At 49.9% G+C, this 24,771-nt stretch overlaps 1 protein-coding gene across 1 annotated transcript in view; it reads left to right on the forward strand.

The window, feature by feature from the left end:
• The window catches only part of Plxdc1 (plexin domain containing 1), a 58,060-nt gene that overhangs the window by 25,745 nt on the left and 7,544 nt on the right, over positions 1-24,771 (forward strand). Inside the window, exons 6-11 of the mRNA XM_032913113.1 lie at positions 364-482; positions 1,505-1,604; positions 12,254-12,349; positions 14,125-14,206; positions 18,413-18,473; positions 20,077-20,209. Of these exons, the coding sequence (XP_032769004.1) occupies positions 364-482; positions 1,505-1,604; positions 12,254-12,349; positions 14,125-14,206; positions 18,413-18,473; positions 20,077-20,209 (591 nt within the window). The remainder of the gene's footprint in view (positions 1-363; positions 483-1,504; positions 1,605-12,253; positions 12,350-14,124; positions 14,207-18,412; positions 18,474-20,076; positions 20,210-24,771) is intronic.

Raw genomic sequence — 24,771 nt, forward strand, 5'->3', positions numbered from 1 at the left:
TGCTGCCCAGCCTTGTCGAGCCAGATGAAGATGTCAAAGCTTTCTCGGGGACCTCCTCTACTTCTCACGCTCACGAGCCCTCACTCACGTAGGAGACGGGCACTTCCATGTTTTCATTTTGTTTCCAGGAGTCAGGAGAGGCAAGAAAGAGGTGTGCACGTTGTAAGAGATGAGCGATTTGGGGACCTGGAGCAGAAACAGGATCTTTCGGGGGCCTCTATGACTTGGAAGCCAGGCTGGTGCCTGTGGACTGCCTAGTTCCTGCTTCTCCAACCCACAGATGGCTACCATCTCTGATCACTGTATCTGCTGGGTCCCCTGCTTTGACTCCCTGTTCAGCTGGGTCTCTGCTCTCCTCCCCAGGGACCGTGTTTGTGGTTCAGTGGGACCACGTTTACCTCCAGGGCCGGGAAGACAGGGGTAGCTTCACCTTCCAGGCAGCCCTTCACCAAGATGGCCGCATTGTCTTTGGCTACAAAGAGGTGAGTATGTTTTAGAGCCTCTCATTCATCCAACAAAGCATTGTAGAGGTTCTGTAGTGGAGTCGGGGTGGGGCTTGGTGCCAAGACAGCTCTGGGCTTATCTGGACTTGGTGCGTCTGCAGCTACAAATCTCATCAAGAGAGATGATTACAATGGCAAACGCCGGATTGCCACAATGACATTGCTTCTGGTGCCAAACGCCTGCTGTGGGGATCTTCACACCGTCAGGGGCCCAGGAAGCCTTCCAGAGGAAAAGAATTGAAAACTGCATGATGAATAGGGGTGAAGGAAGCGAAGATAAGAGTAGAGTGTATCCAGGGGAGAGGATGGCATGTACAAAGGTCCTGTGGCAGGACAGAACATGGTTTATACAAAGCACTAGAGCCTATTGGTCTCAACCTGTGGGTTAGACCCCTTGGGGGTGTTGAATGACCTTTTCACAGGGGTCGCCTAAAACCATGGGAAAAACACAGATATCTTCGTTCCTAACAGTAGCAAAATTACAACAATGAAAGTAGCAATGGACTAGTTTTACAGTTGGGGGTCACCACAACAAGAAGAACTGTATTAAAGGGTCGCAGCATTAGGAAGGTTGAGAACCAGTGCAATAGAAGGTGGCTTCTCTGGAATGGAGGGTCAGGGAACAACCAGATGGTCTTTTGAAAAAGCTATTCTGGCTTTAGAGCAAACAGACTGTTGGGGACTTAAAGGAATGCTGGGAGATGGGGTAGGGAAAGGGACGCAGCTTGGCCTTGGGAGAGGAGAGAATGGACAGATATGAGAGCCACTGGCTTGACTCACAGTATTTGGAGACAGATGAGAAGAGACGAGGGTAAAGGAAAGAAAGGGAGAAGCCAAGGGCAACCTCTGGCCTGTGCAGAGAGAGGATCCGTGCAGGAGGAAGGGTGAGAGCCCTAGAGTGTGGTTGCAGGTGTCCGGGCCTCGAGCTCTGAGCAGACAGATGGGGTGGAGCTGGGTGGGCACTTTGTGGCCACAGAGGGTTCCTCTTCTTCCTGCTGCAGATCCCCATGGCTGTCCTGGACATCAGCTCTGCCCAGCACCCCGTCAAAGCAGGCCTGTCTGATGCTTTCATGATTCTCAATTCATCGCCAGAGGTGCCAGGTGAGTCTCCAGGGGCCTGTGTCTGACCCAGTTCCATCCGCGCCTGTCTCTCCTTGTTATGGCAGAGGGGTCGTTTTTGCCTCGCTGTGTCTAGAGAGAGGCTTTGCCCTGGCTGCTAAGAAGCGGGTCAGGAGCCCCTGTATTCAGCACCTACTGCATTTGCAAAGTCTCCAAAGACTCTCGTGGCAAAATGAACGCCATCACCCCAACAGTCAGTAAGACTTCCAGAATTCAAACAAAATGGCCTCCAACCCAGGGGATTAACAGGTGACGAGGGTGTGTCAGAGATGAGCACCCCCTAACCCCCACCTAGCCCTGCTGTGAACTTTCTCCTTTGGCAAACCATGTTCCGTTCAGTCTCTGGTCTGTCCTCTGTAACACGGGGGAGGGGTAGTGAGAGGGGATCTTCCTGTAGTGCTGGCCTTTGAGGGGACCTCGGCTTCTCTCCCATAGCTGTTGTCTGACATCTGGCCCACCAGGACAGTGGACCTGTGTTAGAATATCGCCTACACTCAGCTTTACAACTCAGGGCTTTATAAACCAGCACACCAAGGACTTCAGGAGATGGTGTGAGAACCGATGACAGCCCAGTGCTGGCATGCCACAGGTCAGAGGCCAAGGCCGAGGACTTTCAAGGCACATGTCATGGTGACAGTGCTTCTAAGACATTCCTCCTCTACACACCCCTGTTGGACACCGTTGCCATGTCGATGATGCGTAGGCGATGGTGTTGTGTGCCAAGGCAGGGAGGGCCCTGTACTGTGGCCGTATTTTTATTCCCCTGATGTAATTGTCATCCCCGAGGCTCACTGTCTCCATCTGCTAACCTAGTCCTAGTCCTGGAAGCTTCCAGCCTCTGTGTAATCTAATCCAGGCCTAGAGTGTTTTCAGCCTCTGAGACCTGCTGCTGAACACGTTCACCCTTTTTTCGTTCTTTTTAAAAAAACAATTCATTTATTAAGTATATGGTGTTCTGCCTGCAGGCCAGAAGAGGGCAACAGATCTCATCACAGATGGTCATGAGCCACCATGCGGATGCTAGGAATTGAGTTTTGGAAGAGCAGCCAGCGTTCTTAACCTCTGAGCCATCTGACCAGACCACCCCCTTTTCTAGTTCTTCCTGAACTCTGGCTGGCCGGTTCAACTTAGCTGTTCTGGCTCAAACTCCTCTCCAAGCTGACTGATTCAGTCTGGCTTTATTCTTGGCCCGTGACTGAATTGCTCTGTTTGGCCTCATACCAACTTTGGCAATGTGTTCTCATTTTCTGGCTTGCTCTGTCTTGACCTGTGTCTAGCTTGCTCTTTCTCTGTAACATGTCTCTGTATAATTCTCCCAGTAAAACTGCTCTCTCTTTCTCTTTCTCTCTCTCTCTGCACTGCCCCTCAAGTAGCTTCCCTTTACCCTCTATTTTTGGGAGACTTGGGCATATCATATTCTGTCAAATCTTTCTCTGATCGGTCACTTTGTCTGCCACTCAGACATCACTTTCAAACATGGGTGCTTTCTTCTACAAACAAACCTTACTTTTATCGTTTGGGATTAAAGGTCAGGCATGTTTGTATTCTAGCCATAGGGATTAAAGGTGTGTGCTAAGGGTGTGTGCTAAGCCACACTACAGCTAGAAAAAAGGTTTTTTTAGTAAATAACACAGTCTCAGGGATATTGTGATCAAATATCCTGTAATACGTCACATGCCGGGGGAGTGTTCTGCCACTGAGCCACAGTATTAGTCTTTAATTTCATTCATGAACTAAGAAATAGTTTTCCCTTCTTCTTTATTAATTTATTTATTCACTTTACATCCCAGTCCTACACTCACAAATCCCTCCCTGTTTTCCCTTCTTTTTAAATTTTTATGTTGTTGTTTTTCAAGATAGGGTCTCTTTGTAGAACAGCACTGGATATCCTAGAACTTGCTCTGTTATCCAAGCTGGCCTCAAACTCACGGAGATCCGCCAGCCTCTGCCTCCTGAGAGCCAGGATTGAGGGTATGAGCTGCCATGTGGGTACTGGGAACAAAACCTAGGTCCTCTGGAAGAATAGCCAGGGTTCTTAAATGTCGAGACAGCTCTCAGACCATCAGAGTTAATTTTAAGCTAGCATTCAAAGAAATAGTTTTCTTTTTTTAAAAATATTTATTTATTACATATAAGTACACTGTCAGTCTCTTCAGACACACCAGAAGAGGGCATCAGATCTCATTACAGATGGTAGTGAGCCACCATGTGGTTGCTGGGATTTGAACTCAGGACCTCTGGAAGAGCAGTTGGTGCTCTTAACCACTGAGCCATCTCTCCAGCCCCCAAGAAATAGTTTTCTTGTGAGTTTATTATAGGTTCGTTCCTTCCTTCCTTCCTTCCTTTCTCTCTCTCTCTCTCTCTCTCTCTCTCTCTCTCTCTCTCTCTCTCCTTCTTTAATGTATATGAAATATAGCTATCTTTAGACACACCAGAAGAGCAGAAGAGGGCACCATAGCCAACTTTAAATGGTTGTGAGTCACCATGTGGTTGTTGGGATTTGAACTCAGGACCTCTGGAAGAGCAGTCAATACTCCTAACCACTGAGCCATCTCCCCCTTCTTTCTTTTTACTGAAGAGATAGATTCTCATTGTGCTTCTTCCTGTGTTGGCCTTGAACTGGACTCCAGCGAACCTTCTTCGGCCTCCCAAGTAACTGGTTCTACAGGCAGAATTCTAACTCTATTTCTCTTTGTAATCAAGTGTTTCTAGGATAAAACTCAAAAGATAAAGTGCGAATTAGGTTTCTGCGCTGTCCTGACCCCTGTCCCCCAGGTCCCCTTCCCAGAGGCACTCAGGGCAAATGGAGTGACTCCGTGCCTGGACCGTTACCTGCGTGTATCAGTTACTTTCCTCTTCCTGTGACAAAATAAACCATAGTGGCAACCTAAGGAATGTGGGTTTGTGCTGGCCCACAGTCTGAGGGATACAGTCCACATGGTGAGGCAGTTGAGGCTGGGGGAGTGTGAGGTGCTGGTCTCACTGCGTCTGTTGTCCGGAAGCAGAGAGTGACACATGGTGGTGTTCAGCTGGGTTCCTTTCCTTTTCTTTTCTTTTCTTTTTATTCAGTCCTGGCCTCTAGTCCATGAATAACACATATCCCAGGCCATTCTCCCTTCCCCAGCTAAACCTCTCTGGAAAAGTCCTTTGGAGATGTGTCTCCCAGGTGACCCTAAATCTAATTTAGTTGATGATGGAGACTAACTTCCCTGCCCTCGGTATCCATGGGGGATAGGTCCTAGAACCCTTTAAGATCTCACCGTCCAACCATCCATGGCTGCTCAAAAGTATCCACTTCCACCAAGCCCCTGTCCCTTGATCATGTCACAATGTCATAGGATCTTTGTGTCTTTTGTGGAGGGCTGTCTCCTGCCTTGGCTGAATGTGTAAGGAGCAGTCTTTGAACTTGTACACAAGGCAACAATTCTTCCTAAAGGTGAAGTCTGTGGCTCGCCTTGCTCCATGCTGTGTGGCTTCTATGCAGGCCCTGTTGTTATTTAAGTCCCAATTCTAACCCTAAATGCTAGATTTAGGGTCGGAGGTCAATGAGTGCAACTCGCTGTGGTGTCTGTTGTTTTTTGTTTTTGTTTTTCTTTTTTTTTGGAGCTGGGGACCGAATCCAGGGCCTCACTGAGCTAAATCCCCAACCCCATGGTGTCTGTTGTTAGAAGTGGAGAGGAACTTGGCATGTGGCTCAGTGGTTAGAGCTTTGTGTACCCCGTGCAAGGCCCCATGTTCCATCCATTGTCAAGGTATCAGGGAGAGGCACATCAGTGCATCTTTCTGAGGCAGTATCCCCGGCTTTCACTGAGTTTTAAATTGGGCCACGTAATACATGCAAGACCTTGGGCTCACTCCCTGGCACCACAAAAACTTAAATTAAAATAAGCCCCAGCCTCTGCTTTCAGGAGTGATGACTCCTCAATGGTTACAACGCCAGGCTCGTCCCCTAAGTCTGTTCCACTCCGCTCAGCAAACTGGGGATTTACTTGGATTAGATTGAGCTGAGTAGCAGTAACCCCAAATGCCTGAGGCTGATCCTGGCCAGGGAGATCACTCTGCAGTGCTGTTTCCGTGGATACCCCATTGTCCAAGCCCAGAATGGGAGGCCGCTTCTGTCCTTTGCCCACACTCAGCTCTTTCCTGCCTGAGATGACACAGAGGGGACTGCAGTTCCTGATGTTGAAGATTCCCTGGCAATCTGTGTGCAGTGACATATCTGCAACCTTAGCACTCTGGTGGGAGAGGCAGGAGGATCAAGGGGTTCAAGACCAGGCTGGGAGATGCTGCCTAGAAAACAAAACAAACTAAAACCAGACAGCAAAGACAGAAAACCAAACCGAGCAAGCAGTCTAGGGAGATGACTCAGTAGATAAAATGCTTGCTGTGCTAGCAGGCATACAAACCTGAGTTCAGATGCCCAGCATCCACGTAAAACCCAGGCATGGTGGGTGGCACATGCCAGGAATTGTAGCACAGAGGGGACAGGCACCTTTGAACTTGATGGCTAGCTAGTGTTGCCCCATCAGCGAACTCCAGGTTCAGTGAGAGACTATGTCTCAAAACATGAGGTGGAGAGCAAGAGGGAAATGCTGGCATTGTCCTCCGGTCTCCACATACATGCAAACATATGCACCCCCAACACACACACACACAAGATGCTCCAGCCATTGAGTCCTTCTGACGGGGGGAACTGCGTTTTTGCCCTGCCAGTCTGAATGGGGGAGGTCTCAGGATAACATCACATCCTTCCTGGGACTGGAAGAAGATGCTGAACACAGCTGGGCTTCTCACCTTTACTCCCCTACCTTAATTCGTAAATCTAAATCGTTGCTCACACTGCGCTGCCTCCGAGTCTGCGGAGAAAAGCTGTGCCTGTCAGCAGCATCTGCTTGCAGAGGCGCTCAAATCTTCCATGGTGGTCCAAATGCTCCCCGTTTGGCTGGGAAGACTGCCAAAACTCCCTTCACTTGTCTTAAGAAACTTTATTTCACCAGGGCGGCGGCGGTGGTGGTGGTGCATGTCTTTAACCCCAGTATTCAAGAGGCAGAAGCAGGTGAATCTCTGAGTTTGAGGCCAACCTGGTGTACAAAGAGAGTTTCAGGACAGCTGGGGCTACACAGAGAATCCCTGTCTCAGGAAGGAGGAGGTGGTGGAGAAGGAGAGGGAGGAGGAGGGGGAGGAGGAGGAGGAGGGGGAGGAGAAAGCTTTAGTTCATGGAATTGTCAAAACTGACAGAATGTAAGTTAGTGGAATCAGTTAATAAAGGCCAGACTATCAGAGGATCTGGATTGTCACGTGACCTCTGGATGGCACCTGATGGCCTCAGGTGGTCAGGCACACTACTCCTCCTTTCCCAGAACTTCCTTTCCACATCTGACTTGAAGGCAGATGTGGGTTAGAAGCATGTGCTGTGTCTCCACACTCGTTCCCATAGTCCGGGGTTTTTGTTTGTTTGTTTTTGTCTTTGATGTTGTTTTGGGTTTTTTGTTGGTTGTTGCTATTATAGTTTTTTAGAGACAGTTTTTCTCTGTGTAGCCCTGGCTGTCCTGGAACTCACTTACAGACCAGGCTGGCCTCGAACTCAGAGATCTGCCTGCCTCTGTCTCCCGAGTGCTGGGATTAAAAGTGTGCACCACCATGCCCAGCTTGTTTGTTTTGTTTTTGACAAGGACTCTGCATAGCCCTGGCTATCCTAGAATTCACTATGTAGACCAGGCTAGCCTCAGACTCACAGAAACCCACCTGCCTCTGCTTCCAGAGTGCTGAGATTAAAGGTGTGCGCCTATACCCAGTTCACTCCCATAGTTCTTTAAAAACATTTTTTCTTAGATTTATTTTACTATTTTATGTGTTTGAGTGTTTTGTATACATGTATGTATGGCATCACGTGAGTGCCTGGTGCCCTCATAGGTCAGAAGAGACCATCAGGTTTCCTGGGATTGGAGTTCCTAGTGGTCGTTTGCTGTCCTGTGGGTGCTGGGAATTAAACCTGGGTCCTTCCTTTGTAAAAGCAACAAGTTCTCGTAACTGCTGAGCTAATTCTCCAGCCCGGTCTCATCGCTATGAGGGGACCCTCTCCTAAAACCATGGGACCCCGGTAGATGCCTGCCAGATACTAAGAGATTTTTCTTCATTTGAAATAGGGTTTGTTTTGGGGTTTGTTTGTTTGTTTTGGTTTGAGGGTTTTTTGTTTGTTTGTTTTTTTGTCTTGTTTTGTTTTTGGTTTTTTGGTGGGGTTTTCTGTTTGTTTTGTTTTTTTGTTTGTTTTGTGGTCCACTCTAGCCTCAAACTCAGTATCCCCCTGCCTCAGCCTCAAGGTTGCTACTTGGAAGTCACATGCCACTACACCTAGCTAGCTGACGACCTGTCATTTTCTGAAGCTTGTTTCTACTGCATCTTCTTGCCCAGACCAAAGGCTGTTTAGCAGGTGAGCCGGTTAGTTCTTGTCAACGTCACACAAACTTAGACATATTTGAGAAGAGGGATGCTTAACTGAGACAGTGCCTGGGTAAGCCTGGCCCGGAGACAGCACTGGTGGTTAATGATTGATGTAGGAGGCCCCAGGCCACTGTGGGTGATGCCACCTCTGGGCAGTTGGTCCTGGGTTTTGTAGGAAGGCCTGAGTAAGCCATGGGGAGCAAGCCAGGGAGCAGCATACCTCCTCCGGAAGTAGTAAGGCGAAACAAACCCTTTCCCCCCCAAGTTGCTTTTGGTGATGGTCTTTTATCACAATAGTGGAACCCTCAGACAGTAGGAAAACAAACACACCATCCTCCAAGTTTCGAATGCTGGTATAATTGTTTACTTTCAAGACAGTTATGCAAATGCTCCCTTCTGTCTCTGGCTCCTCTCAACTCATAGCAATCCTCCTGGCTTAGCTCCCTGAGTGCTGGGATTACAGACGAGTGCTAGGATGCCTAGCTGAAACCTGAGTCTTAAGTAAAATACCCAGGATCCCCTTGTTCCCGATTCTTCTTTTATAATGTAGTGCACAGGGACATCTGTCTTCAAACTCCAGGGCAAACGAGATGGTCTGGATCTGGGGAAGGAGCTCTGACTTGAGCTGGATAGAGCTAGCCCCGGACGGCCAGCACATTGTTGAGTGCTCAAGGCTTAGCAGATGTCCACACTTACATAAGGAATGAGGCTGAAGACACTCACAGTGGTGCTGGCTGGGCTCTGCTACAAGTTCCCACTCAACTGCACGTGTCTTCTATTTAAGGCTGTGGAGATCCTTGGGTGATAATGTGCTATAATATATAAAAATATATTGGTCTGTGGGTTAACTTGGCTGTACCTCAGCTTCCCCACCTGTAAAACGAACGGCGGGACAGTATCTTGGCTTACTTGCAGCTCAGTCTGAGGCATCCGGGTGTCCCTTTTGACAGAGCTTACACTGGGCAGTACTCCCCTGGGAGCCCTGGGCTACTCCCCCCACCCACTCAATCCAACTGTTTGCCTGAGGATCCGCCTGGGCTGGAAGGAAGGGAAGAGGAAGCGGGAGCCTGGATCTCATTAGAAACCATCTGGGTCCTAAGCAGGGGTCCCCAAGGAAGGAAGGAGCCTCAGGCCTGGGGGCGGCCATCTTCCTGGGCAGGAAAGAAAGGTCAAGGTCCTCCAACAGCTCCAGAGAGCCAGCAGGATGTGTGAGCTTGGAACAACTGTGGTGGGGAGGGAGATCTGAGATTGGGGTTCTCTGAACTGTCCTTAGAAAGTAGTTGCCTGAACCCCAAGACCGGTTCACCACCCAAGCGTTGACAGCCTAGTGTTTCCTGTTGCCTTGCTTTCTGGTGATAGCCTACAGGGTGCCATACAGTGGCTGGGCCGGCAGAGGCTAGGCTAGCAAAGGCAGGGTGCTCAGATTGTTAGCCAGTAGTCAGGGCCTCTGTGGAGGGTGGGGGTTGGAGACTCTTGTCACACCGACTTCTAAAGTAGGAAGGGACAGCAGTAACTGATCGAGATTCTCCAACAGCAAGTAAGCCATTGCGGGGAAGGAGAGAATGAGCCGGCATTCTTCCTCTCTGTATTTGAGTTTATAAACATGAGGCGTTTGGAGATGCTGAATGTGCCTGAGAACCTCATCCAAAACAAAACAAATGCAGAAATAAAGCAGTCAGGACCGGGAGGAAAGAGACAAGTTTGTCCCTTTAAGTCTCAAAGCAGACTAGGGTATGGTGGTGGTGACCGTCTTAGTTCGGGTTTTACTGTTGTGAACAGACACCATGACCAAGGCAACTCTTATAAGGACATTTAACTGGGGCTGGCTCACAGGTTCAGAGGTTCAGTCCCTCATCATCAAGGCAGGAGCATGGCAGCATCCAGGCAGGCATGGTGCAGGAGGAGCTGAGAGTTCTACATCTTCATCTGAAGGCTGCTAGCAGAAGACTGACCTCCAGGCAACCGGGACGAGGGTCTTAAAGCCCACACCCACGTGACACACCTACTCCAACAGGGCCACACCTCCTAATAGTGCCACTCACTGAGCCAAGCATATACAAACCATCAGAGTGACATTGTACTGGTAGAGTCTGGTACCCTAGCGGCAGAGCCAGGCAGATCTTTATGAGTTCAAGGCCAGCCTTGTCTACATAATGAGTTTCAGGCCACCAGCCAAGGAGGAAAATACACAAAACCACAACCAAAACAAACAAACAAAAAAAATCCAATGCCTCAAAACACTGCCATCAGTGGATTTTAAGTAGTCTCCCTTCTCAATTTCCAGCGCTTCTGTAATTTCCACTGTTTGGGGGCTTTGGCCCCAAAGCAGACAGGCAAGATTAGGAGATCACCACGGCAATTGGAGTTCAGCCTTAAGTTAAGTAAGTGGGGACAGTTCTGAGGTTTAAGATAAGCCATGATGGAACGCAGGTGACATCAAGTGTCATACCGGTGCCCCCTTTCCCTCATGACATCCAGGTTCATCTCTGTGTTACGGATACCCTGACTGAGCTCTTCTGTCTTGGGAAGTTTTTCTCCAAACCACCTTTTAGCTGATGAAAACCTTGTGTTTCTGCCTGCTCTGGGTTCCTAGCTGAAGCAGGGAGAGGCTTGTACTTGGGAATACTGAGGTGGACCAAAGATCTACAGGCAGAGTTGAGGATCGGGAAGGGCCAGGGTAGGCCTGTGCACCCACCAGTATTTCTTGCTTCTCTTCACAAAATAGCTTCATTCTCAGGCTTTCCCCACAGGACTGAAACTTCCCATTCACAGCCAAGCTTGCTCAAAGAGCAAAAGGGTTCTGGGTCACAGGCAGAAAGGCACGAAGAAGGTTTCTTATTGGTCCAGCACTGAGTCAGTCACTGCAAGGCGGGACCTTGGAAGGACAGGATCCCCCACAAGGCCACGTCCATGTAGAAGTAGGTTGGGCACAGTTGCCCCAAAGGAAAAGCTATTTCCAGAGGGAGGAAGGAGAGTTGAGCAGACAACCTTGGCTCTTCACCGAGTGGGGAAAGTCACTTCCTAAGGTCAGCAACTGGCTGCTGGCCTTGAGTCATGGTTCTTAGGTAGGCCTGGTAATAGTAGGCATATCAGAACTTTCTAGACTGCCCGGTTAGCCCCAGTTCTTCACCCACATTTCTAGTTTTGCCTCTTAAAGGCATTGTGATGACTGTTTCTCTTTCCAGCGTATTAGCAAAACACAGAGGCTCAAGTGACTTAGCCACGGTCACCCGGTAAGTCAGGAGAGGCTTGACTTGGACTTCCATTCTCCTGACTGTGAGGACTGGGGTGGGGATAGGACAGCCATAGGCTTTAGGCTTGGTCCTTGTCTCTGAGGGGAAAGGTGGGGCATGGCAGGGCAACCTGTCTGTCTGTGAACATTCGCAGAGCATTCACTGGGGTCACGTTCACGGTTGGGTGCTCATCACCCGTCCAATCAGAAGTTAGCAGCGGGGGGTGGGGTGGGGGGAGAATGCAAGAAAACCTACAGAATCAACTAATCTAAGCCTACAGGGGCTCGCAGAGACTGGTGTCGACCAGAGAGCATGCGTGGGGCTGACCCTCTGCACACCTAGCCCCACGTGCAACAGTTGTGTAGCTTGGTCTTCATGTGGGGCCTCCTAACAGTGGGAGCAGGGGCTGGCTCTGACTCTGTTGCCTGCTTTGGGGACCCTTTCCCCTAACTGGGGTGCTTCATCCAGCCTTAATAGGAGAGGATGTGCCTAGGCCTACTACCTCTTGATATGTCAAGCCTGTTTGATGTCCACAGGAGGCCATGCTCTCCTTTTCTGAAGAGAAAAGGAGGAGGAGTAGTTGGGGGGGGGGAGTGCTGGGTGGAGAGGAGGGAGGGAAACCTGCGGTCGGGATGAAAAGTTAATTAATTAAAGTAAAATTTAAAAATTAAAAAGAAGAAGTTAGTAAGGCAGTGTGGGGAAGGTTCTGTGCCCGAGTAGAACAGAGCAGGGAGCTGCCTGAGGGGGCTACTTGGAGAAGCAGTCCTTCAGGGCGTCTGCAGGAGCGAGCTGAGCTCCACAGATGCTGCAGGCCAAACCTCCCCATAGCTTTGTCAACCTTACCTCAGGGGCCAGGCTCTTCTTCCCTCCCTGGCTGCACCCTGACCTCTGCTGGGGTCCTGGGCGCCTTCTGACTGTGATGTGCTCCAGAGACCGCAGACCCTGCTTCGTTTTCAGAGTCTCGGAGACGGACCATCTTCGAATACCACCGTGTGGAACTGGACTCCAGCAAGATCACCACCACCTCGGCCGTGGAGTTCACCCCATTGCCAAGTGAGCAGGGGCAGTCTGCTAGTCTAGAAAATGCTTTAGACTGAAAAAAAAAAAAAAAGGTACTGGGTTCTGATCTCAGACCCAACCTCCGATCCCTAGGGGGACTTAAGGGGACCCAAATCACCTAACTCCTCTGGGCCTAATGTCACCAACCTGCAAAGCCAGGTCAGGGCTGGAGCTGCACAAGCCAGGCTGTGTACAGAAACGGCAGCCTTGATTACGGACCAGCTCACTCCAGCCTGGGTGTAGCTTGTGTCTAATCAATGCCATCTATTGCTAGGAACACATATGTGAAACCCTAGAGACCTGAGCCTTGAGACGGCTTAGACAGGGATCCAGAACTAGATCTGCTCTGTACTCACTCACCGTCTTCCTCTAGAGAGGTATCCCTACAGGCTGCCTTACCAGTGGCCATGGTCGCCATGGAACACGCTATGTAACCAAAGCTGGTTTCTCCTCTGCAGCAATCCTCCTGCCTCTGCCTCCCAAGGGCATGTGCTACTACCGCACCTGGCTCAGAATCCTGTTTTTGCACATGGTTTTGTTCCTTCTCTTGATGTCACCTGAAACTGTAGTTGGCCATCTGTGACAGTTCTTGTGTCCCATCCCACTCCCAACCATAGTCTTCTCTTCCCTGGAGGCTCTGGGAATAGATAGCAGGGAAAGGCAAGGAAGAGCCCTGGGCCTCATCTCAGCCTGGGCTCAGGCAAGTAGCTTCTCCTGGGATAGGGATCCCAGAGTGACCAGAAGATGGGGGCACATTTCAGTCACAGCCACATATCAACCTAGCTACCCTCCATTGAGACAAGAAGCCCATAGACTGGGAAGTAGGGGTTTCCTTAAGACTAGTAAGAGCAGATTTCAGGGTGGGCCTGATGACGCAGGCCTATAATCCCCTTTGGGAAGTTAAAATGGGAGGGCATTGAGTTCAAGGTTAACTTGGGCTACGGAGAGAGACTTTGGGAAGAATCAAAGTTGAAGTCTTTGAGTATATCCAAGGCCAGGGCCAACTGCCAGGACAGTAGTGAGAAGTCCTGGGAGTGCTTGTCTAAGACTAAAGCCTGGAGCTGGATGGATGGCTCAACGGTTAAGGGCACAAACTGCTCTTCCTGAGGTCCTGAGTTCAATTCCCAGCAACCACATGGTGGCTCACAACCATCTTCAATGGGATCTGATGCCCTCCTCTGGTGCATCTGAAGACAGCTACAGTGTACTCAGATACATAAAATAAATCTAAAAAGAAGACTAGAGTCTGGGAGAGGGGTACCAGGGCTGTAGTTAGCCATCCTAGAGCATCTCGAAGTCTAGAATCTAGAAGCAGGGTAGGGGCTTCTGCAGTGGAACCTCAAGGCTGGAGATTCTGACTCCAGGCTCAGTCCCTGATTCAAACCCAGAGGTGTTTCTTCTAGGTGATTCAAACTCACTCAAGTAGATAATGAGGAGCAATCATCCCCGAGGCCAATAGCCAGGAGGGTGGGGTAGAAAGAAGAGGAAAGGAGGAATTGCTCTCCAATAGTCTTAGCACTCAAGAGGCAGAGGCAGGGGGATCTCTGGGAGTGTGAGGCCAGCCTGGTCTGCAGAGTGAGTTCCAGGACAGCCAGGGCTACACAGAGAGACCCTGTCTCAAAACATAACAGAAGAGAGAAGAGAGGTGATAGTGACTTTTAGGGTCCCCTACGTTGAGACACTGCAGTTCAGGAAGGACCCTGAATTCAGAAGCTTTGCCCCAGGAAGCAGTGACACGATGCTCACCCCGGCCACCTCCTCTCTTGCAGCCTGCCTCCAGCATCAGAGTTGCGACTCTTGCATGTCCTCGAACCTGACCTTCAACTGCAGCTGGTGCCATGTCCTGCAGAGGTTCGTGTCCAGGTTACACACCAAGTTCAGAGAATAGACCATAGGGGTGGGCAGGGGGGTAGCCAGAGGCCACTGACAGCCTCAGACTTCACTGTCCACTGTCTGCAAGCATTAGAGTCTCTCTGTCCAGTGTCAGTCTGGCTCTTAGGACTAGAGTGTCGCAAAGTGTCTCTCAATCCTTATACCTGATCGGGGTGGATGTGGAGCAGAGGAAGACCTGGGGTGGCGGGGCTTCTGCCCGACCATCCAGAGACCCCAGAGGCTAGAGATCTTCCTTGCTCCCAGGAAAGCTGGCTCATCCTGAGCTAGGGCGTCACGAAGAGTGGGTCATAGCTGTGGTCACACCAGACTCACTGGCCTCTTCCATCAGGATTTCAAAAGACACCCCAGGCCTGCATCTTAACGTGGCAACCTACTTATAAGCAACTGACAGACCATAACACAAAGACTCGTCATTGCTGGGTGAGCTCCATGGCCCCCCAAAACTATCCCAAGATCCCTCCTGGGCTGGAACGGGGTTTCCTGAAAACCAGGGGCATGGACACTATAGGTATCCATGGTTACCCAGGAAGCTACAGAGCTCTGTTTGCTTGCTTTTGGAAGCTCAGGGCATTCTGGATGAGATTCAGTTTTGTGGTTAAATTTCTTAAACCCAACTTATCTTCCAGTCCTTGTTCTGGAATCATCTCCTTATAGATTAGACTCATAATTCAACCTCTGTTCTTCTAGCCAAGATAAATAAATGGGGGGAAAAGACTCCTTTGAGGATGATGACTCTCCGGAGAGTGTGAAGTCTTTAAGGCCATCTTGGAAATGGCAGACTTGCAGGCTCCAAGTCTCTGTGCAGCTGTTGTACAGCTGTCAGCATTTCCTTTGCTTCCTTCCAACATCCCGGAGCGGAAATAGAAGCTCTTGATCCTAGAGGCTGCTGGCCTGGCATACTAGACAGCAAACCACCATCAGGGAGCAGAGGGCATGGGGCGCACAGGGGCCTCAGCCTCCCCATTGTTCTTCCCCCCAGCTATGCCCAGGGTCTCTTTCTTGGGACCTCAGTTCCCTATGAAATGGCCTAGCATTGGTGACTCGGGGAGTTGTGGGTGTGGAACACACTGTTACCGCGGCTCCTGCAATGCCAGATAGTATTTTACCAAGCACATCCGGGGCCCTTAGGAGGAGAGGTACAGAGCCCCAGAAGTAACTGGCATAGACCCTTGGCTGTCTTCCAGGACTCAAGCTTTGCTGCCTGTGGACTCTGAGAACCACCTGGAAGGCTGTAAAAAGGCCAGCTGGCCTGGGTGTCCTGGTGTAGGCTCTTAATCCTAGCACTTAGGAGACAGAGGCAGGCGGGCATCTGTGATATTTAAAGTCATCCTGATTTACATTGCGAGTTCCAGGACAGCCAAGGCTACATAGTGAGAGCCTGTCTCAAAGAAACAGAACAAAACAAACCAGGTCAGGACTGGAGAGATGAGTCTGCTGTTGACACTGGCTGCTCTTCCAGAGGGACACTGTTCAAATCCCAGCACTCGGAGTAGCTCTCTGTCTGCCATTCCAGTTCCAAGGATCTAGCGCCCTCTTCTGACCTCTGCAGGCACTGCACACTCACGGTACACAGATAATACAGGAAGGCAAAACATCCACATATGTAAAAAAACAAAAAAGATAAATCTTTAAAAAGAAAAATCTGGTCATGGTAGCGCATGCCTACGGTTCCGGCACCTGAGAGGAAGGTCATCTTTGGTTGTGCAGTGAGTGTGAGAGCAGCAACCTACAAAATGTGATCCTGAGGGGCCGAGATACCAGGAGCATGATTTTGGAGTGCTTCATCTCATACATTTTTCTATCCGTCTCTCTTTCTACCTCTTTTTTAGATTTTACTTATTTTATGTATGTGAGTATACCATTGCTGTCCTCAGACACACCAGAAGAGGCATAGGACACCATTACAGATAGTTGTGATCCACCATGTGGTTGCTGGGATTTGAACTCAGGACTGGAGTAACAGGTGGTTGTGAGCTACCATGTGGGGACTGGGAATTGAACCCATGTCCTCTGTAAGATCGTTTCATGCATTTTTAAAGCTGAAGGGCATTTTCTGAGCCTTAGGGTGACACCTGAGATGACCTCACATGGTCCCTGGGATCCTGGGGCTGCTGTAGGCATGGTTCAGCATCCAACCCATGCTAAGCCTTAGGAAAACAGTTTCTGCAGACAAAGCAAACCCTCCCTTCACCACCACCCCCTGTTAGTGGCCACACCCAAACTTAGAGACAGACAGTGCAATGAGACCCGGAGTTCCTGGGTGTGAAGATGCTGGCCAGGTGGGGAAATTTGGGGGCTCTGCTGATGGGTTGTACCTCTGTGACAAAACAGATGCTCTGTCAGAGAGTACAAGGGAGCTGAAACCACTCATCCAGACAGACACCCACAGCATTGAACTCACTCCAGCCCATGCTTCCCCCAGCCAGCTCTCTGGAGCCTTAGTTCTAAATGAGAGTTAATCCCAGGTCCCTGAGAAGCCAGAGGGCAGGACCAGTGCCCCAGGCATATCTGTGGGTCTCTTCTCCCTCTCTTCCACTTCTCTGTAGCCACTCAGGGCCTCCCCTCCCTGCTCTGGAGAGAACAGTTTCACTGACCGGGCAGGTACGTTTGCACTCTACGCTGATCTACACTTGTCCCGCTGACTCACAGCCGAGTCCAAGGGTGGCTTCAGTCCTGCAGCTCCTCAGCCATTCTCACCCCACCTTATCATTGTGAGGGTTCCTGGAGATGGTCCGGTGCAGAGGCCCTCAGTCACGGCCTGTTCTCACTCCCTTCTCTGAGTCAGTGTTGGCTAACTGGAGACGTAACATGTGGCGCAGTTAAACTGAGGACTTAGGGTTGTGGTGGTTTTCGGTCTTTTGGGTTTTGATTTGTTTATGTCTATGCGTGTTTTTGTCTGGATGTAAGTCTGTGCACCACGTATGTGCCTGGAGCCCTTAGAGGCCAGAAGAGGACATTGGGTCCCCTAGAACTGGAGTTACACACAGATGTGAATTTCAATGTAGTTTCTGGGGACAGAACCTGGGTCAACTTGCTGTGTACACCAGGCTAGCCTTGAACTGATTCTTGGGCACACACCGCCACAACCACTGTGAAGACTCAAACTAGTCTGTCTGTCTGTCTGTCTGTCTGCCTGCCTGCCTGTTTTTTTCAAGACAGGGTTTCTCTTTGCAGCCCTGGCTGTCCTGGAACTCACTCTGTAGACCAGGCTGGCCTCAAACTCAGAGATCCACTCACCTGTCTCCAGAGTGCTGGAATTAAAGGCCACCACTGCCTGGCCCAATCCAGTCTTAAAGGAATTTGCCAACATCATCAAAGAAGCCCGAGTTCCAGTCTCCAAACTCCTCTTTGTCCTCCATCCCCTAAAAAGTGGGCTAGGATATCCTGAGAGGAAGAGTCGTTGGCCCAGCTCAGCCTCTGAGGCCTCTGTGGATGACTCTTGGGAAGCATTCGTTGCCTTGACCTGCCCAGAGTGTGGGCATGGCAGCTGCTGGGATGTGAGTGACTAAGCTCTCTCTGTGCTCGTGGCACGGGCTCTTATTCTTCCACTGCCGATTTGCCTGGGTTGAGTAGGGCTTAGTGGCCTCCTTTGGCACCCAGAAGGAAGAATGGAACTTTAAGCAGGATGATGCAGAACACCCTTCAGTCCATGCGTGTGCCCCGCCCTCTCCCTAGAAAAGCCCTTGGCATCCTCTGTCTGAACTGCAGTGTCCTCTTGGGAGAGCCTTGTCGGTGTCCGGCACCATTCTCACTGCTGCCTCCTTGTGATTACACAGGGGGGGTTGGCTACATCGGCTGATGCCACCCAGCTTCTGCTACCGAAGGGAGACTCCTCAGTGGTGATGGGAAGTCCTTGAGTGAGCAAGACTTTCTCCAAAGAAAGCAGTCACTGACATCCCAGATTCCCAGCAGTGCCGTAGGACAGAGTTGAGGGGACCCGGAGAGTTCCCAGGATCCTGCACATACACACAGACATGCTGGGCAGAGAGAGCCTTGATCAGAAGGAAGAATAGAGAGCGGGAGGGTCTGACTGCCAGTCCTATAATTACCTCCTTCCCAGGGCACTTATGCAGGAGCCTCACAGAGCTGTAATGAGTAGAGGGGTAAGTGGGGGGGAGCAGTCTATGTGGAACCCTCACATCTCCTGTATCTGGTCTCCTCTAGATGTTCCAGTGGCTTTGACCGCTACCGCCAAGAATGGCTGACCTACGGCTGTGCCCAGGAGGTGAGCTTATGTGAGCGATCTGCCGTAGTCCCTGCTTGGAGGTGGGATGCTGCCAGAGGACTCTACCCCTGATAATGCTTCTCCTGGTGGCTTTACCTTGTGACAGCCTCATCGTCAGATGTGTTTTCTGTTCTGCTCTGTGTCACTTTGGGATGTTTTCTGAGGCTGCTTGTATCCTTGACACTAGTCCTGTTGGTGATGTGGCCTTGAACAGCAACTTGTTTACCTCAGAGGAGAAGGGGTGCTGCATCTGGCCTCAGCCACAGCTGACTCCTCTGGGCCACCATACTCCTTGTAATGTTAATGAGGCTCTCACCCTCCTGATTTTGAGGGAGATGATAATTCTGGTAGTGAGGGGGTTTTTCTGTTCTTTTCCTACTTCCCCTCAGGTAGGGCCTTCCTTTGAGTCTAGCCTAGCTTCTACCTCACACACCTTTCTGGCTCTTCTTGCAAGTCGGGCACACTGTGTGCACCGAGCACTTCACTGTGTGCTGTTCTGTACTCAGTCTTACTTAACATGGGGACCAGGGCCCTCACTGACCAGAGGAGATGAGAGGCAGAGAGATGTTCAAAGACTGGCCTGGCAGTTACCACAACAAGGTGCCAGGCTCAGTGTTTAAACATGAGCCCTTCTGCCTCCCTGTCATGCCCCCACCTTTCTCTGGTCTTAAGAAAAAATAATCAGGGCAGCAAAATGGCTCCGTGAGTAAAGGTGCCTGCTGCCAAGCCTGAATGAAGGCTGAGTTGATTCCTGGAGCCCACGTGATGGAAGGCAAGCACTGACTTCCACAGTTCGTCCTCTCGCCTCCGTATGCTTGCTGTAGCAGTTACACGCTTTTTCCTTTTCCTTTTTTAAAAATTTACATATTTAATGTATGAGCGCTCTGCTGCATATACATCCACAGGACAGGAGAAGACTTTAGATCTCTTTACAGATGGTTGTGAGCCATCACGTGGTTGCTGGGAATTGAACTCAGGACCTCTAGAAAAGCAGCCAGTGCTCTTAAATGTGGAGGCATCGCACCAGCCCCCTACATGCTTTAAATAGATAACAGATATACACTAAATAGATAAATGAAAAAAAATCTGTCCAGCCAGTCATATCTGATTGGCTATTAGTGACTGTTAAGATGTGTAGTTGTTACTATTACTACTGGGGTTTTTTCTTTGTTTCTTGTTTTTTAGATAAGGTCTCTGTGTGTAGAACTGGGTGTCCTAGAACCCAAGCTGGCCCCTAACTCACAAAAACCTGTTTGCCTCTGCCTTCGGGTGCTGGGACCAAAGGAGAGCCCCCAGCTAGTGACTGTTAGGATTTCTCTCTTTATTTAAGATCGACATCTCAGCCCCCTCCTTAATGAAGGATTTGAAGTAGCTGACAGAGAAATTGCCCTGTACAATAAGACGCTTTCAAGGTGAAGTGGGAGACCCCACTTAGTTATTTTCTGAGAAATGGTCTCACTATGTCGACAAGGCTGGTCTGGAGCTCCTGGGAGCAATCAACCACCACCCCTCCCTCCATATCCCAAGTACTTGGGTGTAAGTGCGAGGTTTGAGTGCATTCAGAGCTGCCTGTGTCCGGAAGCAGCACTGGGGTCTCTTGCAGGCAGAAGGCAAGACATGCGAGGACTTCCAAGATGAGGGCCACTACTCAGCCTCCCCCGACAGCTCCTTCGGCCCCTCTGATGGCGGCTCCACCACCTCTTCCTCCCTCTTCATCGACAGCCTCACCACAGAAGGTAAGACGTGAGTTCTGGGGCATAGAGAAGTCCGTGGAAGAGCCTGACCATTCCTGACTGGGACGATGTCACAGGACAGGAAGTGCCCTGGCAAGGCGCCGCAGTTAAGGAAGCTGAACTGTCTTTCTGGAGCTGACACAGAAGGAGAGGCTGTGCCTCTGGGAAGACTGACCGTGGGACCATGAGACGGAAGTCCTCTCAGAGAAGGGGAAATGGATGTCTGTCTGAGCACCCCAGTTCCTCTCAATATTAACTTGCCAGAGCTGTGAGGCCACTTACGCTGTAGGAGGCATGAGCTGTGTCCGTGCAGTCAGCAGAGAGGGAAGACTGCGTGATTTTATAACCTTCCTTTTTTTATTTTTATTTTTCTTCTGGTACTGAGTTTGAACCAGGGCCTTGCACAATGCTAAGCTCTCCCACCACAGGGTATGTCCACCACTTTTGTTTTTTTTTTTTGTTTTTTTTTAAGATTTATTATATACAAGTACAGTGTAGCTGTCTTCAGACACACCAGAAGAGGGCATCAGATCTCATTACAGATGGTTGTGAGCCACCATGTGGTTGCTGGGATTTGAACTCAGGACCTCTGGAAGAGCAGTCAGTGCTCTTAACCACTGAGCCATCCCTCCAGCCCCACCTCTTTTGTTTTACTGAGTACATACTAGTTACTTTTCTATTACTGTGATAAAACACTATGACCAAGCCACCTTTAAGTGTTTACTTGGGATTGCAGTGTCAGAGAGCAAAGCCACGGTGGCAGGAACGGCTGAGAGCTCACATCTCAAACCACAAACAGGAGGCAGAGAGAACACACTGGGTTTCTGAAATCTCAAAGGCTCCCCACAATGTCACACCTCCTCCAACAAGGCCACACCTCCCAATCCTTTCCAAAGAGTTCCACCAACTGGAGACAAATATTCAAACATACGAGCCTATTGGGGGAGGGACGTTCTCATTCACACGCCACACAGGGTCTCACTCTGGTCTCACTCTCCCAACCTGGTCTTGAACTAGTAAGCAATCTTTCTGTCTCAGGCCTTCAAGTTCTGGAGTCACAGATGTGAGCCATTATGTTTTAACTCTTTTGAGACAAGGTCTCATGTAGCTCAGGCTGGCCTGGAACTCCTTGTGTAGCCAAGGATGACCTTGAATTTCTGATCCTCCTGCCTCAGCCTCTCAAGAGATGGGATTTTTTTTTTCCTGAGGGGGTGGGAGTTGAGACAGGATCTCTCTACATAGCCCCGGCTATAGACCAGGCTGGCCTCAAATTCAGAGATCCTCCTGACACTGCCTCCCTAGTGTTAGGACGAAAGGAGTGTAAACTGCCCTTCTTCTGATTCATGCCCATCCGCTGCCCACCGAGACCTGATCATCTGCAGGGCTCCTCTGCTACGTCAAAGCCTGGGGATCTTGGAGTTGCTAACGTTGAGGGTTCCTGGAGCACCATGCGAGTGTCTCTGGCAGCCCCTGCAGCCTCCAGTCCTAAGGACTCTGAGTCTTTAGGATTCAGTCTTCAGTCGGATCCCTTTCCTTAGGAAGGCTGAAAGACGTGTGGAGTTATTTATTTAAAGTTTCCCGGAAAGGAGGGAAAGGAAAAGAAAAGGCTAGCGTCTGAAAACACTCAGTCATGAGATTAGGGGGCTTCTGAAAGGTCAAAGGAGGTCACTAAGGGCTACCTGAGTGCCCCCTGCCGTTCTAAACATCACCTAGAGGACTAGAGAGACCTCCGACCTCAGGCCTGACCGGAGGAGAGTGAGCCATCGATGAAGACACCTGACACCATGGGGGACCTGGCAGGCCAGGAGGATGTACAGTTAGCGTCCCATCCTATGTCACAATCCTGGATGTTGGCGTTGCTGCATTTCTGTTTTGTAGAGAAGACGCTACAACTCAGAGAGGTGAATGGCCAAAGACGTGGGCGTGGGCGCGCCTGTCTGTAATAATGCCAGCAGCACTTGAGGCTGAGGCTGGAGCATCCCCAGTTCAAAGCTCGCCTGGGCTATATTGTATAGCAAAATTTTATCTCAAGAGATAAAAAGACAGGGAAACATTAAAGCAAGCAAGAGAGGCTGACCAAAATAGTCTTAATTGTCATTGGGCAAATTAACCTCACTGGGAATTTAGACTATCCAATTACTTGAAGACTGTAATTTTTCTTCCAGTTTTTTGTTTTTTTGGTTTTATGTGTACGAACGTTAAGCCTGCATGCATCTGTGTACCATGTGTGTGCCTGATGCTTGGTTACTGTGGAGGTCAGAAGAGGGCATTGGGGGGTTGGGGATTTAGCTCAGTGGTAGAGCGCTTGCCTAGCAAGCGCAAGGCCCTGGGTTCGGTCCCCAGCTCCGAAGGAAAAAAAAAAAAAAAAGAAGAAGAGGGCATTGGATTCCTTGGGAAAACTGAAGTTGCAGATGTCTGTGAGCTACCATGTGGGTTCTAAGCATCTCATGGAGGTCCCCTGGAAGAGCCTCGAATGCTCTTCACCACCGAGCCATCTCTCCAGCCCCAAGAACTTCTGTAAGAATTCAGGTGCTGCTCAACCCACCACACCCTCAGTAGCCTTTCCTCTCTCACGGACACAGATAAGCACTCTGCTGAGACATTGTCTGGGAGCAAGTCATCAGACTCTGAGTGACAGGGTTTCTCGCCTGAAGCAAGTTTCCATCAAAGCGGCTATGGGTGGCCACACATCCTGGCCCTGCCCCTTCCCTGACTCTTTCCCGGGAAGCAGGGAACCTGACTGTGCTTGTGCTATGAAACCATTCCCATCCTCAGGGAAGGTACAAGGAAAGATTGAACTCCTGATGTGTCTTATTAAAAAGAGAGAGCCAGGATATGTTTTGTAGAGCCAGGTATGGCGAGGTAAGAGGGCTTCTTCGGCAGGGCCATGCTGAAGCGGCCCTTCCCCCTGAGGTATGGGATATATATATATATATATATATATATATATATATATATATATATATAGAGTGTATTTAGGGCATGGGAAGGGGAGTTGGGAAGGGGAGGGGAGGGGGGAGGAGAGGAGAGAGAGAGGAGAGGCGGGCCAGGGACACATGGAAGGGAAAAGAAAGGAGAGGAAGGGAGGGGACAGGGGAGGGGAGCAGAGAAAGAGAGAGAGGGGTCAGCCAGGAACATATGGAGAGAGGGAAAAGGAAAGGGGAGAGAGGGAGAAAGGGGTCAGGGAGAGAAGGGGCAAAGAGTAAGAGAGAGGGGGGGCAAGTAAGCCAGGCCTACTTGGCTATTGCCAGGTAATAGTGGGGTGCAGTCTAAAAGGAACGCTAACACCTGCCATGTTTGCCCTGATTCATCGTCTCTTTAGCACGCACACCATGTTGTTGTCTGGGGCATTAAGAACTCGTCTAACAAACTCCCTGTGCCCAGCCATCTTCTCTGAATCCCTTCGAGACGTTTCATTTATAGCCCAGCCCACACCTATCCTGGCAGACAACTGACCTCCTGATTACCGTTCCCATCCATCCTACAGAGCCACTGAAGGTGGCCACCCTGGCCAAGACATCCTCTCCTGCTCACCAGGACTGGGTCCCAGCGGCCATCTTGCCAGGGCTCTGTAAAACATGAGGCAGCTCTCTAATCAATGGAAAGATTCTAGCACAGGAAGCCAGAGATATCAGATGCCCCTGGGATGGAGTTCCAGGAAGTTGTGAGCTGTGGAACATGAGTGCTGGGACTCACACTCAGGTTCTCTGCAAAAACAGCCAGTGCTCTTAATCACCGAGCATCTCTCTTATAAACATTTAAAAATTATAATTAGTGCGTGTGCGTGATGTATGCAGGAGCGCACGGCACAGTGCATGTGTGGAGGTCAGAGGACAGCTGGTGGAGTTGATTCTCCTTCCACCTCGACATGGGCTCAGGAATCAAACTCAGGTATTATGCTGTGGAGCAAGCTCCTTTAATTCTGACCCAAGAGATTGGCTTCTAAAAATTGTTTATGTAGATGAGTCACTGTCACTGTCTTCATGCACACCAGAAGAGGGCATCGGATCCCATTACAGATGGTTGTGAGCCACCATGTGGTTGCTGGGAATTGAACTCAGGACCTCTGGAAGAGCAGTTGGTACTCAAAACCACTAAGCCATCTCTCCAGCCTGAGATTGGCTTTCTATATTTACATTTTACAATCATTTAGTAATTGAAGGATAATTGTTAGGATTTCAAAGTAAAGTCTATAAAAGCAAGGATATTTGACAAATTTTGGTTTCGTGTTCCCCCACCTCTAACTTATTTTCTCTTGCCCATAGAGAACAACTTTAAAAAAAAAAAAAAAAAAGATTAGTTGTTTTGTTTTATGTGTGTGTTTTCCCAGCATGATGTATGTCTAGGCGCTACATGCATGCAGTGCCCACAGAGATCAGAAGAGGTTGTCTGATCCTCTGGAATTGGAATTACAGAGTATTGTGAGCTGCCCTGGGGGTACTGGGAATTGAACTCTGGAAGGATAGCCAGCACTCTCCCCAACACCCACTAGGCAGGGTTTCTCTGTGTAGCCCTAGTTGTCCTGGAACTCACTCTATAGACCAGACTGGCTCCAAACTCATATC

The sequence above is a fragment of the Rattus rattus genome, chromosome 9 (assembly GCF_011064425.1).
Source record: "Rattus rattus isolate New Zealand chromosome 9, Rrattus_CSIRO_v1, whole genome shotgun sequence".
Lineage (NCBI taxonomy): Eukaryota > Metazoa > Chordata > Mammalia > Rodentia > Muridae > Rattus > Rattus rattus.